The following is an 18,541-nucleotide window of genomic DNA, read 5'->3' on the forward strand; positions in this document are numbered from 1 at the left end:
CCTATCACATGCACTCATATTAGCCGGAGGGAACAGTTAATTACACCCTAGTTCTTATTTTAGGTCAAACCAGAGTGGCTCCTACTGACTTTCATAAAGCCAGATTTCGGTGGGCCTTAATCGGCTAGGGTTCCGCACGTAACCTCTTGATGAGGTGTGGGGCCCACCACTGAAGGAGGTCATCCAATGACCAAAAGGGACACCATGGCAATGATGTGCATTTAGCCATGGTGTGCGCAAGAGCCACTGTCGATTGAGCATGGGCCAAGTACTTATGGCCCATGTACGTAGCACATCACACATCCATACATCACATGCAGGGATAAATTGATCCAATCAATTAATCATCTGTAAGGCCCATTTGAAGCCCATTTTAAATCTATAATATTAACTATTAATATTATCTAGGTATATGGGCCAAATGGTTCAACCCATATAACTTTAAAAGTTAAGTGGGCTTTTAGCAGTTTTAACCTTTTAAAACTGGGCCTTTATAGCTTGGGCCGAATTAACCATTTAATTAAACACCAATCCTTAGGCCCATTAGTGGGAGAATTAGGGCTGACTTTCAGCCTTGATGAAACCCTAGATTCGATTCAAACTATTTGAACCAATCTTGGTTCGAATGGGTCTAGGGTTTGTTCTTTAATTAAATCTTTAATTCAAGAAAATAATCTGAAATTAAATACTGATAAAAGAAAAACAAGAATCAGTAAATCAGGGTTGTTCACACAATCTATCTTACAAAACAGAGGTTAGATCACAGAATGCAGTTTCACAAACTGGAAATCGCAGATAGCGATTCTCCCATCTGCGAAATCTTCTTCTCTGCGAAATCCCCCTTTCTACGCCGCCATCTTCGATCCAAAATAAAATAAATAGAAATCCTATTTCTATTAATAATTACATCAGATCGAATACCTATACGTTGAGTCTAGAAAATAAAAAAAATTATTTACAGACTAAAAAAAATTCAAGAACTGCAAAATCACAGGTTCCCTGCGCAAACCAAGAATTCGATCTCCTCTTGTACGAACAGCCCATAAATCAAGAAAATCATAAAGAACAATTCTAAATAATAATCAGATTCATGTAAAATTAATTTCAAATTATTCACCCATTAATTTTGGGAACAGATTTCCCAAAACCCATATCTGCGCAAATCGGGTAGAACACCTTCTGCCCATTTGCGCAGGTTCAGATCTGAAACAAACTGGTTCAAGATTTGAACCATGGCTCTGATACCACTGAAGGGATGAGAGATCCATCCCATGGATGCCCAAAGATAACGGAATAAGGGGCAAATTTCAAAAATTTTTCTCTCCCTTCAACTGGGAATCACATTCCCTATTTAGAAAATCATATTTTCAAGGACCATTCTTGAACCTTAAACTGAATCAGATCTGAACCAAAAGGAGTAGGAGAAAATTATACCCGATACGGAGAAGTAGTATCTCCCAACGAAGGTGTTCACGCCCAAGGAAGGATCCAAAAACTTCTCCCACTGAAGATGGCGCAGTGCAGGATGGAGCAGAATCAGTAGTGTTCTTCTCCAAGAACTCTGTCCTTCGCAAGAATCAGTAGGATGGTACGTGCACACAGCTTCCTTTCAATCCTTTCTTAAAGAACTGATGTCAAGATCCAATCTTGACTTCTCCCACAACAGGAGATCGAACTGGCAAGCAGGGCAGCAAGAGCAGGGAGGCGGCAAGAGAGTATTCGCAGGGTGCAGAATTCTCTCTTCTTGATTTCAGCACTCAAGAAAACTGATGTGTTGTGTATCTTCTAAAGGCTGCCGCCCCCTTCCTTTTGTTAACCTAAAATATCAGCTCCTAATCCAATTAGGAGCAGCTTATCCAAATCATATTTGGATAAGACTTCTCTTTAGGTGATAAGGATAAAGCCCTTATCTTATCTGCAGATCAGATTAGCTTTCTCCTAATCCCATTAGGAGGTTTTTATATCTGAATCATATTCAGATCTAAACTCTCTGAGTGGATAGGATTAAGACCCTATCCTATCTGCTAATCCATCTTAGAATTCGCTCCTTTATTAACTAAATAAACAGCCCAGTTCGAAATGGGCTTTAGGCCCATTAAGCTTGTGTGCTCACTTATCCTTCCTAATTGCTGCCTAGTTGGGCTTCCTTGTATGGCGTGAAACCCAAGCATTGATCTACACATCAGCCACATGGGTTCGGCCCAGCCTTTGTTACAAGGCCTGGCCGAATACACTGTTATGGACAGTGCACCCCCTGAAACCCATCGAATGGGCTCTATGGGCCCAACACTTACCCTAAGTGGTCCCTGGGCCAAGCCACCTTGTAACACCTAGGGACTGTGGGCAGATGCAAGATTAGCCCATCAGGTATTATCCTCAATGGTCTTACACTTAACCTCTCAGCCCATAATGATCACACACTGCCCGACAAGAGAGGACCTCTCCCTCAGCTGCAAGGAACAGTGTTGCACTCTCCACTTATATGGATCCCGGGAATTAAAACCTTCTTGCAAACATTTTAGAAACCATAATGTATATACTTTTATATCTCATAAAATATATTTTGCAAAACAAATCTCAACGGTTGAAATCGGCTGCCGGCAGTCTTGGTTTCCATCAGTGAGAGTGCATCCCCGATCATTACCTTTGTCCGACAAAGGGGCTGATCCTGTCACTATGATCACCCACTCAGATGAATTCTCGGACTGTCCCAACATACCCAGGTTTTGACCCCCGCTAAGGATCTCAATGATTGGTATATCAAAGACAGCCCAATCTGACACCTACTGCAGTATCATAATCGAGTATAGGGGTCGGGTGTAACTTTCCAGTTTTGCCCATCAATCTCCAAGGTCCAGGGCAATACTGGAAATCTGGTCCAGTTCAAAGATTCAATTAATCCCACACTGTATGTGCCTAGGGTCTCACCCTGGCAGCTGAGACAGGCCACCCCAACCGACTTGGTGGCACCACAGTGTCAGCCTTGTCAGGATAGGTCTCCCCAGACCGACCCACTGGTTGTGAACGTTCTAAACTAACACGAGTCTCATTAAGTGTCCAATTTAAGGGTATTACACAGAAACATACCAAGGGAACATGAATCAAATATGCACTTTTATTCATTTACAATAAACTCATAAAGTACATCATTCTAATTGAAGCTAAGGGCATACAAAACTCTTTAACACCTCCGTGGTTTCCTAGGGCTGACCGGCTACTACCGCAAGTTCGTTCACAATTATGGACTACTGGCAGCCCCGCTAACAAGTCTGCTCAAGAAAAATGCCTTCCTCTGGGACGGTACAGCTGAAGCAGCCTTTGTAAAATTAAGAGAAGCCCTCTCCTCTACACCAGTTCTACAGTTGCCAAACTTTGATCTTGAGTTCACAGTGGAGTGTGACGCCTCCGGCACCGGCATAGGCGCGATACTATAGCAACAAGGGCACCCAATCGCCTTTTTCAGCCGCAAGCTGGCCGACCGCCACATTAAGTTGCTCGCCTACGAACGAGAACTTTTTGGCCTAGCTAAGGCAGTGCAGCACTGGAGGTCGTACCTGTGGGGTAGATCCTTCATAGTCAAGACGGGCCATTACAGCCTCAAATATCTGCTGGAACAACGGCTCACCACCTCGCCACAGTAGCATTGGGTCAGCAAACTCCTTGGGTTCAACTTCCGGGTGGACTACAAGGCGGGGGCCTTGAACCGTGCCGCAGATGCCCTGTCCCGTCGTGACGACGACATGCTACTCCATGCAATCTCACAGCCCCGAGCCTCCCTGTTGGAAGACATTCGGAATGAACTGCCACAGTCACCCGAATGGAGCGATCTGCTCAGGACAATACAGGCGGGAACGGCCAACTCCAATTGGAGCACACAGGACGGGTTGGTACTGTACAAAGGCAGAATTTATCTTCCAACTGATTTCCCCTTAATTCCCTTCGTTATCTCTAGCATACACAACGCCACGCATGAGGGTATCCAGAAAACACTGCACCGCATCCATGCAGATTTCCATTGGCGGGGCATGAAGGCTTTGGTACGGGACTTCATCCAGAACTGTTCAACGTGCCAGCAGCAGAAGTGGGAAAACTTGCACCTAGCAGGCCTGCTCCAACCCCTCGCCCTCCCCACTCAGATCTGGGCAGATATTTCCATGGACTTCATCGAAGGCTTACCCAAGGTGGGAGGGAAATCGGTGATATTTGTAGTAGTGGACCGCTTCTCAAAGTATGCCCACTTCCTTCCCTTATCTCACCCCTACAGTGCGGTCTCAGTGGCCCACGCCTTCTTCGGCCACATCTTCCGATTACATGGGCTACCCGAGTCCATCGTAAGTGACAGGGACCCGATCTTCACCAGCGCCTTCTGGAAGGAGCTCTTCCGATTGCAGGGAACAGACCTCGCCTTCTCCTCCGCCTACCATCCACAGACAGACGACCAAACAGAGGTGGTGAACCGGACAATAGAGATGTACCTCCGCTGCCTTGTGGGAGACCAGCCCAGGTGCTGGGTGGAGTGCCTTCCGTGGGCAGAATACTGTTATAACACGTCCTACCACTCCTTCTTTGGCATGACTCCCTTCCGGGTGGTATATGGCCGAGACCCTCCCCGCCTCCTATCGTACGAGCCAGGCTCAACACGGCTGGAAGAAGTCGATCGCAGCCTCCAAGATCACGACGCCCTCTTGGCCAAAGTCTCCTTGCGCCTACAGCAGGCACAGGCGCGCATGAAGCACGCCTACGATCAGCACCACCGCGAAGTCACCTTCGAGCCGGGACAGTTCGTTTGGCTGAGGCTCCAACCCTACCGACATCTCTCCCTCAGGCGTCGAGGACCCCCTAAGCTGGCCCCAAAATTTTACGGGCCCTTCAAGGTTCTCAGGCAGATCGGGAAGGTTGCCTATCAACTCGAGCTACCAGAGCACAGCAGAATCCATGACATCTTCCATGTGTCCCTCCTGAAGCCTTTTACAGGGACTCCGTCGGACCAAGTGCCTCCTCTACCACATCTAAAGGACGGCAGACCCATCCTCCTACCCCGGGCTCTTGTACGATCGCGCATCAATCAGGGTACCTTCGAGGTTCTAGTAGAATGGGATGGATTACCATCAGCTGAGGCCACCTGGATCCCCTGGACTGATCTTCACAGCACCTACCCCGAACTCAAGTTTGAGGACAAGCTCGTAGTACAGGAGGGGTGTGATGTTATGGACACACCGCCCAGCAGCACACTGCGGCATAGTCATAGGCAGTGGCACGCATAGCAGGCCGCACCACCCAGCAATGCGCAGCACGCACCGTCCGGCAGCGCGCAACACGCGTCGCACGGCAGCAGCACACACCGCATGGCAGCAGCACTGTGAGACGCGCGCACCACAAGGCAGCAGCAGTAGGGCAGGACCCACATGACAGCTCATCAGGGTGGGTCCGCACTTATCTTACCACGTTAGTTCTGCTCGCCAAACTCGCCGCCAGCTACTCCATTCCTTATCCTTATCTTATCTTATCTTAAGTAAGAGTTGTATTACTGTTAGGAGTAGGTAATTAAGAGTTTTGAGTTCAAGTTGGAGTTTGAGTTTAATTAGGAATTTCCTTCTATAATCTCCTATTTAAGGAGCCACGAATTGAAATAAAGGCATTCAGTTTTCAACCAAGAAAGGTGTTAGGAGAGTTTGGGTGATCTCTTGGACAAATCACCCACGCGATTGTCACAATAGGGTCTGTACACAAGGGTAAGGGCAAGGGAAGATGGGAGTCTCTCCCGGTGGACCGACCTCTGACGAGATCCTATGCGCGGGCCCATAACATTGAGGCATGATGATTTAACTTCTGTTCCACTTCTTGAATGCCAATGATAATTAATTAAATATGCTGACTCTAGGTACCGACTCGTACATCAGTGCATGCATAATCTTTTCCTCTTCCTTTAAACACTTTTCTCCAGAATCCTGAGATGCTTTTTCTTGCTGGTTACTATTGATGATTTGAGTGTATGGGTGGGTAGGGTTTGATAGACATTAGCATCCTCTCTGCCTGAGCCTTACACATGGCATACACTTGAAGGACGGGAACCTTTCCTATCCCCTCCTGGTCTTTGCAATTCTTAATCAATGGCAGGATAATCAATCGTCTCACAAATATGACCTGCCCAATCCACCTGTCTTGTTTAGCCACATGGGAGGGGTAGCTACTGTAAGGGGATGATGTTTCTAGGTATGTGTTGTTTCTTGTGACAAAATAATTGGTAGATTTGGATGGTTAGCATCTACAATTATTCTTCTAAAACATCTAGCATTAGGCCTTGATCAAATTCTCAATCCCTAGTCCCCACCTTTTATTTTTGCCAGAAGAAGGGTTCTTCTGATCTTTTCAATGTGGAATGCTTTTGTCTGAGATGGTCTCAACTGTTTTCCTGTTTAGCCATGGTCATTTTAGTGTACTTAGGTATTCCATCAACTTTATGTTGCAGCATATATGAAAAGACAATCCAAGAACACGAAACGTAAAACCCGGCAGGCAAAAGCACTTGAGAATGCAAAGAAGGCCCCAAGAACGTTCCTGGAGCTCTTACAGGAGGTAATAAGGGAAGTGCATATAATGTGTGTTCTCTATTTGTTCCTGTAATCTTGCTGACAACCTGACATGTCTCATAATTTCTTTTTGTTAAATCAGGCAAACCTAGAGTCCTTACCTTCGCATGTACCCAGTTATTTGAAGGCTGCAGTGGGACCTCCGAGTTGTACCTCACGACGCAATTTTTGTACTGTCTGTGGATACACAGCCAACTATACTTGTGTGAGGTGCGGGGTGCGTTTCTGTTCATGCCGCTGCCAGAATATTCATAATGACACTCGTTGCCTGAAATTTGTTACCTAGTTTTGCTGGGACTGGGAGACAGGTCGGGTGAGCAATCTTTAGTCAAAGATGCACATTATTCAAGACCACAAAATTGAGGTTTCTCCTCTTTTTTTGGATGTAGTTTATGAGAACCTGTAATATTCACAAGGACAAGAGATCGTGCATATCTTCTGTTTTTTGTTGTATATTTGGATGTACATAAGAGAACTCGGCGTTAAAAATGTGGTTAACTGTTGTTTTGTTGATCCACCCGGTAACCCCATATGTTTATACAAAACCCCATTTCTGTTGTCTTTTTTGCCAGGAAGAGTGTAAATACAAATATGTACAGTGCAAATTGTATTTGCACTCTTTCCATACTAAGCCTTTGTGATTTTCTTCATGACAAGGTCCATAATGCTAGTTTATTGTTATTATGTTAATGGCAATGTTAAATATATATATTTTTTGGAATGGTAAAAAAAATCTAGATTTTCTTTCAAATCGCAGATTCTACTTTTATATCAATGTATTGATATTTTTGTTTATTTAAAATAAATGTTATTCTAATTTAGCTTTTAAATTATTAAATTATTTCATTCTAATGATTTTTTCAGAACATCTATTTTTACAAACAAATCTTCAACTTCAAAATTACCAGAAGACAGAATAATGTGTAGGCACACAAACACATTCGCTCTTTTTATAAAATAAATACATCATAATTTTTATATAAAATTAAAATACTTTGATTGAAGATGTAAAAGAAATCTACCCATTTTCCTAATAGTTACAACATTATTGCATTATCTACATGTCAGTTAATTTCATTATTATGAAAGTGTAAGTGTAATTGGAACCGTGAAAGGACTTTTAGAAATTAAGGTGTGGTTTGTTTGCACTGCAATTTCATTTGCATCGATGCAAAGGTATGGGAATGTAAATGATTTCAGTGCAAATTATGATTTATGATTCATTTTATTTCAACTTGTACCTTATTTTATTTGTTTGCAGTGCAGACTAATTAAAATAAAGGGGTAAAATACAAAAACCTCGTTTGAAGTTTCTGACAATTATAAAAAAATAAAAACTTTTCTATAGTTTAACTTTAGCAAAAACCTCCATTCTATTTTCAAAAAAAATCGACATAAACCTCCCTTCCGTGAATGACCAAGACGGAAAACGTTAAACCAATGATAATTTTTTTCAAAATACATATTTTACCCCTATATGAGTTATTGTATACCTATTTTTACTAAAATATCCTTTGCCCTCTATCCTGGTTCCTCTTTCATTACACTAGTTTCATCTTTTGCCCAATGTGAAGAGGAGCATGGGTGAGGAACGAACAAGGAAGAATTGCAACCCTTTGCCCGCTTTTGCCAGCTGAAGAGTAGCAACTGAAGAGGAAAGAACCAGGAAGAGGGGCAACTGGAGAGGAACGACGAACCCAGGAAGAACGTTTTCAGTCCCACTGGAGAGGAACAATGAACCTACGAAGAAGGATTTCAATCCCCTTGAAGGACTTACGAAGCCAGGAAGAACAATTTCGACCATGTGGTTTTACCCTATATCCCTCTTCATTTTAATTCTCTAGGAATTTAGTTCATTGATATCTTTGGCTTCTCTTCTTTGTAGATGGTTCACATTTACAGACTGTTTTTTCAGGTAACAAGAGTCCTATGATCTCTAGATTCTGTTGTTTCAGCTACCGGACTCTGTGTACCCCTTTTAGTTTCACTTAGGTATGTTTGTACCAATGTGTATGGTTTTTCTTTCTAGAATGCAGTTATTTTTTGCTTTAGAAGACAACCATAGACATTGGCAAACACCTCTTTAGTGTTTGGCTGGAAGTGGTTCTGGTTCTTATTGTTTGTCCTCAGTTTGGAATTTGAATGATTTGTCTTTGCTGGGGGTTTCTTTCTGAATGTTCTTTTTCTCTTGTGGTTGGTATCACCAATCCATCATTTCCGATTCTTATAGCTACAGGTCATCAAGACAATGGGCGCTTATGGAACGGATAACAACAATTTAATCCTCATCAAGTTCCTACTCCACTACCTCAATACTGCTGTCCCAAGGAAAGGTGGAATTGGGTCCAAGTTTGAATATGGTGCACTTGTAGACACGGCTGTTTATGGGGTGATTTCGATGGGCAAAATCGCTTTCTCTTGCAGAGGGCTGTTTTGGGTATTGAGAGTGGTTTCTGGTTTGGATTTGAGTAGAGAATACAGAGTTCGGTTGGAGAGATGATTGGTGGAATAACGTCGGATGATTTACTCATCTCTGGTTATGAAGGTGGTGGTAGTGCTTATGATATGAATCTGGTCTTGAGATTGGTTAAGGTGTTTATTAATGATGGGCTGATAGTGTAGAAGATGAAAAAAGTTGATTGAGATTGGAGTATTCCGAATACTATCGCCGCTGCAAAATAAATGTCCAGTGAAGAAATCAAACTCCGGGGTGAAGACCGGTTGTCCTCCGATGAAGAACAGTTGACGGAAAATGGATGGAATATTCTGGAAAATGGAACATTCTGAGTATTATCGCCGCTGCAACTGTTAAGGTTAGGATTCAAGTGTTTTGTCAAAAGTATGGAAATTGTAATGAGTTGCTCAAGCAAGGGCAAAAATGGCATTTCACAAATAACTCAGATGATGTCCAAGGGTAATAAGGTAATTTTACACGTTTTTGATCTTGATCATTGACGGAAGGAGGCATTTGTCGATTTCTTAAAAAATAGAGGGGAGGCTTTTGCTAAAGTGAAATTATAAGGGAGGTTTTTATGATTGTCAGAAACTTCGGAGGAGGTTTTTGTATTTTACCCTAAACTAAAACCTGAACAAAGTAAAAGCTAAATCAGGAGTGGACTAGAATTTGCATTCCTGTTATTTACATTGCACCCTTTTGCATTTATACTTCAAAATTGCACTGCAAACAAACCGAACAGGGCCTAAGCTCCAGTTCCATTTGGTGGAAATCGAAGCTGGGGTTTAATTCTCGCCTTCACATCTCCAAGTTTAGAAAAAGTGGGGAAGGGACCGAAGTTTAACCTTTGGTCCTCGGTCCAGATAAATAAATTCCTAGTTTTGTCGTGTTTGGTTTGGAAGAAAAGGTAAAAAAACACCCTACCTTTCCCTACCCTTTATTTCAAACTAAACACAGCCTAAAGGTTTCTTTGGTCGAAACTGAGAAACCTCCCCTTTACATGAAAACCACAATCCAAACAGACCCTCTTCATTGATGGAGCCATGGAGAGAATAATAGAAAGCTCATTTGTCAAGTATCAACTTACAGATCAAATAACGAGCTCAAAAGCCAGCCCGAGAGAAACGAAGCAGAAATAGATTTAGCTGAATGCAATAGCTGTTCATCAGGTTGTGAAACCAATAATAATGTCCTACACCAGTTATAAAAAATACATGAGACTCACAAGCATTCAACCCCTTACTATGGGCCTCATGTATTTTATTACCGGCACAGAGCATTACCATTGGTTTCACAGCCTGCTACACAGCTAAAACATTCATCTAATCCAGATTCACACTAGAGTCCCTTTTGCATTCCAAGAGACCATATAGATCTTGAAAAGTTAGATTTCTTGGAGATTTTCTTACAAATTCGTTCTGGCCAAGCATCTATATGATCATATATGATGGAACAACATAATGTGATAAACCCAGGTTGATGTGCACTTGGCTCAGTTTGTGAAGAGTGCAAATGCAATATATACAAATTACAAATGCAAAGCCTTTCTAAATCTTGTATTTGCACTGTGTATATTTGTATTTGCATCCTAAGGATCAGTTTGGGAAGAGTGCAAATACAAATATGTACAGTACAAAACCTTATATATGGTATTTCTAAACCTTGTATTTGTATTGTATATATTTGTATTTGCATTCTTCCCGAACTGAGCCTGAAAGTGTTTTATTTAGGCCAAAATCGACAAGATTTTAGACCTCCTCCAGCCCCACCTTTTTGTTCTTCTGTGACTTGGTAAAATTGCAACCAAGAAGTTGCCCCTCACCAGTTAGTTGTATTCTGATTTCTCAGATCTCGTACTTTCTGATTTCAGAGAGAAAAGTGGGAAACCCTTCTTGGACTACATATGTAACGTAGTTACCTATTTCAGGCCTCCCTTGTTCTGTTCTTTGGAACCAGACATTGCCTAGTCATCATCACAAGCATGAATCAAATGAAGTCCATATGAATCTATGGATGGCATATCAAATGATACACCTTGAACCCCTTAGGTCATCTGTGTATTTTCATTTGGTGTTTATAGATGAATGGCATCATCCTGAGGCATTAAGAGGTAGAAAGCCTAAAAAGAAGGATTAAATGGGCAACCCGATCATGGTGATAGTTCAATGGTTCAACCATTTAATGGGCAACCCCACCATTGAAACTGTAGCCTGGACATAAATTACTGAGAAGTACTTCCTGAAGATAATAATGTCATATTGTCATCTGCATAAGAAAGCTTGTCCTAACACACCATAATCAATCTTCTCATTTGTATACCAATAAATACAAGAGTTAGATCTCACAAAACACCCAGCGGAAAAAAATAAATCTCCAAAAACACTGCTATTTTCTTCTCTTTTTAGTAGTGATTGGTTTTGTAACTAATCATTCTTGTCATCTTTCCCTACAGCTCCCAAGCTTCTTAATTTCTCATATACTACTATTATGGATGTCTTCATTGTTTTCATTTTAACAAGGGAAATTGGATTTTATCATTCTTCTAAGGGTGGCTTATCCTTTCATTCAAATTTTATTTTATGCATTTGCAACACACGCCTATGAATCAATGACAGGTACTAGTTGGTACTAGCAAAACTTGGGCCTCTTGATGGAAGAAGGGATAATCTATGATATCTGGATACCTGTACAGCATCCTATTGTGTCAGATACTTAAATTTTAGTGTAAATTCCATATTCGACACCTTACCCAAACCACACGAAATGGTTCCTAAAATAAAAGCCTGAAAATGATAAGAATGGCATCAACCCCAACATGTGAGCATATACATCAAGTCGTTAATGTACTGCATCAAAATCCTGAGGACACACCTTTAACTCCAATTCCAGTTTAACCATGTAAGGAAAATAACAACACAAAAGCAACAATCATAGTCTTCCAAGTTGCACTGGACTTTTTATCAGCTTCTACTTGCTTCAAGGTTTTCTTTTTTTTTTATTTTTTAGGAAAGATAACTGCATTTTCTAGTGCATGAGAGGATGTAGACAGATGCATAAAATGACAAAACGTGGACCAAAATCCCTTGAAAAAAGATGTTCAGGTATGGAACTGTTAATAAAAAACCCCCTCCCAATTCCCAACTTTGCTAAACCATCTGCTATTACATTCATATCCCTGGGAATCCATCTAGAGCGTCCACTCATATTGATCACAATTTCTCCAATTTTGTTTTGATAGTGGTCCAGACATCATAGACGTACACTATTTGGCCTGAGTGTTGCATTGGCCAAGTCCCCATCCATAACAAGTGAGGATATATGCACTGGCTGAGTCCAGTTCAAGAATAAGCAAGGATGGATATATGCACTGGTAGAGTCCCCTTCAACTTCAAGAACAAGCAAGGATATTGATTACATTCATATCCCTGGAAATCCATCTAAAGTGTGCACTCATATTGGTCACAATTTCTCCAATTTTGTTTTGATGATGCTCCAGCAAACCGCTGTACACTATTAGGTGCCATAGTATTGCATTGGCCAAGTCCCCTTCTATACAAGTGAGAATATATGCACTGGCTAAGTCCTGTTCAAGAACAAGCAAGGATATATGCACTGGATGAGGCCCCTTCAACTTGATGCCAACTGGCTTCAAGTTGGCCTCCAATACCAAAACTTTGAACTTAGGTAGGAAAATATCATATATGGCTCAAGAGTTGATGAAACAAGCCTGCTTTAATGTCATGTTAAAAACCTATAGCCTAACCATTAATATGATTAAAATAACTAGATACAGAAATTTAGATATACGTCATAAACTCATCTAGATGCAAAGTGAACCTAGCAAAATGTAGGTTCTGACATTAAAAGGAAAAACATAATATATTAAAAGTTCTATTTAATATGATCAAGAAGGATATATACTAAAAAAATGAAGAATATGCTGATTAAAATAAGAAAGAAAAGGAAATAGAAACACATACCATCAGAAATCCAAAGCCAAAATCAAGTTCATGCTTGTGGCAAACTGGGGCTGTATCCACCCTCTAATTGTAACTCAGAACAATATCAAAATTCAGCTACAGGTGTGTTGAAATCCCAACACAGTTCAAAAGAAAAAGAAATATTTGTGAAGTACAAATGAACCACACAAACTTCAATCTGTCTTTGCACTAATCTGTGACGAACTTGAACCGGGTTTACTGTCACAAGATTCTATTGTTGCCTGTTTAGACCCAAAGGCGCCTAGAGCCTCCAGGAAGAACTTTTTATTGGGAACAATACCATCCTTGTCCATATGCTTCAGCAATTTCTGTAGAAGTTCCTTCATGTTGGCTTTGGTATAAGCCTTATAAAGGAGTTTATATGTTGAGGCATCTGGAAGAAACCCATTACTACATGCATATTCAAACAGCTTATCTGCTTCAGAGGGCAAGCCATTGATGCAATAAACATCAAGCATGCAATTAACAGTTGAAACTTGTATATCCTTACTATTTTCCATAATCCCATCAAATATTTCTCTGGCCCTTGAAACACAGTCACAAAGTCCATAAGTAGTAATAAGACTCTCGTTTGTGACATAGCTTGGAGTATATCCCATATCTGTCATTTTTTTAAAAATGGATTCAGCCTTTTCTCTAAGCCTAGCTTTCCCATAGTTTACAATCATTGAATTGAATGTAGGCAAAGTTGGCTTATCCTTTGAGCGTAATAAGCTCTTGAAAACCTGTTCCATCTTATCAAAGGCTTGTCGCTTCCCATATGAATCTATTAGTAGATTAAATGTGATAACGTCTGGCTTACACTGGTTGCTCTTCATGCGAGAAAGAACAGACTCCATTTCTCTGATCATCCCATTTTTACCATATGCATCCATGACACCATTGAAGGTATAAACGTCAGGGGAAACACTACTGTTCTCCAGATCTTTGAACAAGGCATTGACTTGATCTACATTTCGTGCTTGAGCAAATGCTCTCAACAGAATGTTATATGTCACAATGTTAGGTTTACACCGCTCAATACCTTTCATCTTCTCAAAGTATCCAAGGGCTTTGGCTAAAGCCTTGGATTTATCTCGTGAGTGAAGATGGGCTGTGATGAGTGCATTGTACACAGAAGTGTCAGGCCTGCACCCACTGTTACGCATCTCAGAGAACAGCCACATTGCCATTCGTGTTTGGCCTTTCTTTCCCATAACAGAAATCAATTTTGAATAAACACCATTATCTGCAATGTACCAGCGTTGTTTCTGCATCCACCTGAAAACCTGGCTTGATGTCAATGGAATGATGGGTCAGCCAAGGGCGTGCCTAAAGATTTACAAATACCAGGTTTCTGTAACAGTGTCTTTTGCCATGTGTGCAAAGGGTTATAAATTTAGTAAAACCTAAACCATTAACACTCAGGAAGCATAATAATGAAGATAGTCAGGATCATCAAATGAAGGCAATTTTAGCTGAATTAGTCTTACTGATGAGACACTTGAAATGCGAGTCTCTTCTAAATTCAAAAACAGATTCTTCACATGCTATACGCCTATGTTAGTGTAATGGATTACCACTTTATCTAATAGTAAGAACTGTCCATGGTTAATTGGCATATATCTAATAATAAGAGAAAAAATACATACTTTTTGACTTTCTATCATGAAAAGTATGCATATACAGGAAGCATTATGTATGAAAGAGGTAATAAGTGAGATAACCAACCAATCAACCAAGTCCATGACGATAGAAACCTCATAACTGAAAGAAGAAAACTATAAACCACTCAAAGATCACAAGCCAGAGAAGCTATTGAGCTAATATGATATTTAGGAATTGAACAAACGTATCCAAACCACAATCCTGATTCAAGGAAACATTCCAAACATACAATGGAAAAAACCAAGAAATGAGTTGCGGAATATTTTTATATTAAAAAATCCCAGAAAATAGAACACCCAGAGAAGTTAATATAAATGAAGTAGAATTCTTATTAAAGAAAGGGATTGAGAAATCCGAACCTCAAGGCATTGAAGCCATCTATCTCTCTTTCCGAGTTCTTCAAACAGAAGAAAGCAATGTTCGGTTCTAACGAGCTTAACATACTTGTTCAACGTTGAAACTAACGGCTTCTGATCGCTGAAATTCCTCAAAAGAAAACGAACGAGTTCTCCTGCTTCCGACTTATCGCTCTTCGAAGCAAATCTCTTCTTCGGTCGAGTTGCAATACAGGAAATTCGGTGAATGGGTTTCAATGAAAATCTCTGTGGAGGACATGGGTATGCTTGTTTGAGCTTGGAAATGGAGGATTCTCGAAATTGGAGAGGAAACGGAGTAACAGAAGAGAGTTGCAGAGACAGGGCTGTTAGATTTTGATGCATTCTAGTGGGATTTCAATGAACTTGGAGAAATGGGTCATGGGTTTCCAAAATTGTGATTTGATGGGGTTTGAGGGGATAAATCAGACATGTAAGCTGGGTAAGGATTGACAGGAGAAATCTATGTACAAGGGATAAATTACAGAATTTCCCTTCGGTCTTGGTAAATTAACAGCTTCATTTATAAAAGGATGGAGAAGCTCAAGTTCTACACTCTACTCTATCTGATATGATATTTGCCCATGCGCAACTTGACAACTTCTTCCCCCGCCTCCACCCGATGAACCGGGTGTTTTGGTTGAAAAAATAGGTGAAACGGTAAAACCAGGAATTTGAACCGCCAGAAGACCACGGATCCTTTAAAAACAAAAACGGTAAAACGGTATTTTGGCCTTTAAAAACAAAAAAGTTTATTTTTGCTTTTGGGCGAAGGTGGAAAAAGAACAACCAGGGATTTGAACCCGACGTGAATCGAACACGCAACCTTCTGATCTGGAGTCAGACGCGCTACCATTGCGCCACGGATCCACTTAATAATTACTTTTGCTACTACAAAATGACCAAAAGTTTCACCCCTCTTTTTTGGGCGACGGTGGGAAAAAAGATAAAGGAATTTGAACCCGACGTGAATCGAACACGCAACCTTATGATCTGGAGTCAGACGCGCTACCATTGAGCCACGGATCCACTTGATTGTATAAATTCTGACTCCTAATAGACAAATTATCATCAAAGTTTAGAATAGGTGAAAACCGAACCGGGAATTTGAACCCGACGTGAACGGTGCACACAACCTTTTGATATGGAGTCAAACGCGCTACCATTGTGCCACGTGTCACGTATAACATTTATATGATGCTCAAATCAATTATATACTAGTTGTGAGCTCCAAGAAGCTCATGACCAATTAAAAGAGATGGAATCACCACCCATTTCTTAGAGGAAATGGGCCCTCATTTTTTTATTCAAAAAACAGTTTAATTGTCTTGATAGTGATTTCATTCTTTGTCAAGGAGAGGCACTGAACCAAAAGGCTTTGGATTCCAAAGATTGGGAGAGAGAAGGTGTTAGACACCCCTCTCCCCAAGTTGCTATAGTAGCCCACTACGGGAGTAATTCAAGCTCAAATTTTGACAAAACACAAACTAATAACATTGCTCAAAGCTCCTGAAATCTGGCGAAAATGTTTCCAACTTCGTCTATAATTGATTTGAGATGATGTTATCGGGTCTTAGGTACTAGTTTCCCTAAGACCCTTGCCCCTCTACCTCTTTTTCTCAATTTGGAGGAAGCTGGGAATGCAAGTTTCCCAAGATTTTAGGGCTTTATGCAACCCAAAACTAAACTAAAAGCAAAGATACAATAGAATGAGAGGCTTACCTCTTGCGTACGACCTTGAAACAATCTTTCCAATAGCTGAAAGGACTTTAAATGAAACAGGAACTAGGCATGAGCTAGGCTAGGCGTTTTTGGTGTTGAAACTGGAAAACAAGGGATGAGGTTTGAGCTTGGCTTTAAGGATTCTGGGGTTTCAAGCAAACTGAGTGTGTTACAGGAGTTGGGAAACTCTCCTCCTCTCTTCAAGTTCGAGCTAGGCCTCTATTTATAGAGAAAAATGGAAGGAGATGGGTCTGAAACTCGTCCAACTACAATATTTGTAGCTCAACAGAGTTTTTTCACCAAAATATGCAAGGATTTTGAGATAGAGGGGCTTGTAGTTGACCTTTCCTTCTTTGTGCAACAAATCTTCTTAATTTTGGGTGGTTTCTTATGGGTTTCGTACATCCAATGAGGGATTGGGGCGTGCCAGATGTTGCAGCCCTATATTTGGGGCTGATAGTGGCAAAAAACATAAATTTGAAGAACTTTTAAATGTTATTTTGTCTTTTAATGATTTTAAGTAGGGGCCTGTTTGGCATTTTGAGCCTTTTAAGCCTATTAGGATCAAATTCATTGGTCCAAGTGTTTTAATGGGTTAAATAAAGAACTGACGTCAGTCCCCACCCACTTAAGATCCTAGGTTGGACAGCTGATGTGGTGGTTCAAGTGGGTGCGTCAAAAAGGTATCTTTCTAGTTTAACGGTCAAACGAATGAATTCGGTAATGAAATTTGGTGCGTTGGGGTTTTTTGAGTCTTTGAACACAGTGATGAGGTCTTCTGATTAGACAAACGGGGTCGGGAAGATTGAGATCTGTGGCTGACAAGTTCGGATCAATAAGATTTACTAAAATATAATCTTTGTTTGATGAAGGGTCAAATGGGATAATTTTGGAATTAAATTTGGATGGGTAGGCATTTTCAAACATTCCGAATATGATGGAAGTGATGGATCTTTGATCAAAGGTGTGGATTAACTGATTTAGTTCAGATCATGGTCTTAGTTTATAGTTATTCAATCAATGAAAAGGCTCAGAATATAATCTTACTTTTTCAATGGTCAAATGGAAGTGTTTGGTCGTGAAATTTGATGTGTTGGGGCTTTTTGGGTCTCTGAACATGGTGGTACGGTCTGATTGGTCAAAGAAGGTTTGGATGATGGAATTTGTGATAGGTGAGCTTTTAATCAATAAGATTCGCCAAAACAGAATCAAGGCTTGATGTTAAGTCAAATGAGGGAATTTTGGGACAAAATTTGGTGGGTAGGTATGGATCGGAATTATGGGGATTTTGGAAGGGTTTGATTGTGTTAGGTATGTACAGATCACGGGTTTTAAGTTCAAGGAGCGTCATAGTGTTGAACACGTCGAAATGGAATCTCTAATGTATGTTGGCTAAATCCAGGAATTTAAGGTTGAAATCTTGTGTGATTGTTTCTTTGAGGGTTTTGTTTCACGTGATGGATTTTGATTATGGATCAGATATGGTGATGTGGCATAATCAAGACCATCAAAAGGGAATCAAGTAGATTTAACGGTGGATTTATGGGCATTTGGGCTAAAATTTGATTTCTTAGGGTTTTGGCATGTTGTAAAGTGATTGGTGTGGTCAGATTGAGCATCTGGAATGTAGGAGATGGGTCAAAGAAGGGACCGAGCAAAAATCGGATGCTAACACTAGTGAATGACCTCGTACTAAGTACGAGGAATTGGTAATGTTAAATTTACATTATTGAATCAATAATGTTAAATTTA

At 40.8% G+C, this 18,541-nt stretch overlaps 2 protein-coding genes and 2 non-coding genes across 5 annotated transcripts in view; 1 reads left to right on the plus strand and 3 right to left on the minus strand.

Moving 5' to 3' along the window:
- Window positions 1–7,079, plus strand: part of SEF (HIT-type Zinc finger family protein) — a 40,743-nt gene extending 33,664 nt beyond the window's left edge. Inside the window, exons 4-5 of the mRNA XM_010247573.3 lie at window positions 6,470–6,576; window positions 6,673–7,079. Of these exons, the coding sequence (XP_010245875.1) occupies window positions 6,470–6,576; window positions 6,673–6,876 (311 nt within the window). The 3' untranslated portion in view covers window positions 6,877–7,079. The remainder of the gene's footprint in view (window positions 1–6,469; window positions 6,577–6,672) is intronic.
- Window positions 7,080–12,994: 5,915 nt separating this feature from the next.
- On the minus strand, window positions 12,995–15,683 carry EMB2453 (Tetratricopeptide repeat (TPR)-like superfamily protein). Of its 2 annotated transcripts, none has more exons than XM_010247571.3 (2): window positions 15,053–15,683; window positions 12,995–14,314 (listed from the first exon to the last, which is right to left on the minus strand). In XM_010247571.3, exons 1-2 carry the CDS (start codon window positions 15,410–15,412, stop codon window positions 13,199–13,201), a joined length of 1,476 nt encoding a protein of 491 aa, XP_010245873.1. In that variant the 5' UTR covers window positions 15,413–15,683; the 3' UTR covers window positions 12,995–13,198. The 2 variants fall into 2 exon arrangements, with proteins under 2 accessions (XP_010245873.1, XP_088748505.1); XM_088892379.1 differs by having other exon boundaries at window positions 12,995–14,306; window positions 15,053–15,191.
- Window positions 15,684–15,865: 182 nt separating this feature from the next.
- On the minus strand, window positions 15,866–15,937 carry TRNAW-CCA (transfer RNA tryptophan (anticodon CCA)). Its single transcript has one exon. It is a non-coding gene; the product is annotated as a tRNA-Trp (tRNA).
- Window positions 15,938–16,024: 87 nt separating this feature from the next.
- TRNAW-CCA (transfer RNA tryptophan (anticodon CCA)) lies at window positions 16,025–16,096 on the minus strand. The gene has a single exon. It is a non-coding gene; the product is annotated as a tRNA-Trp (tRNA).
- Between the last annotated feature and the right edge of the window lie 2,445 nt (window positions 16,097–18,541).

Source organism: Nelumbo nucifera, chromosome 1 (assembly GCF_055504915.1).
Source record: "Nelumbo nucifera cultivar China Antique chromosome 1, China Antique-T2T, whole genome shotgun sequence".
NCBI classification, from domain to species: domain Eukaryota; kingdom Viridiplantae; phylum Streptophyta; class Magnoliopsida; order Proteales; family Nelumbonaceae; genus Nelumbo; species Nelumbo nucifera.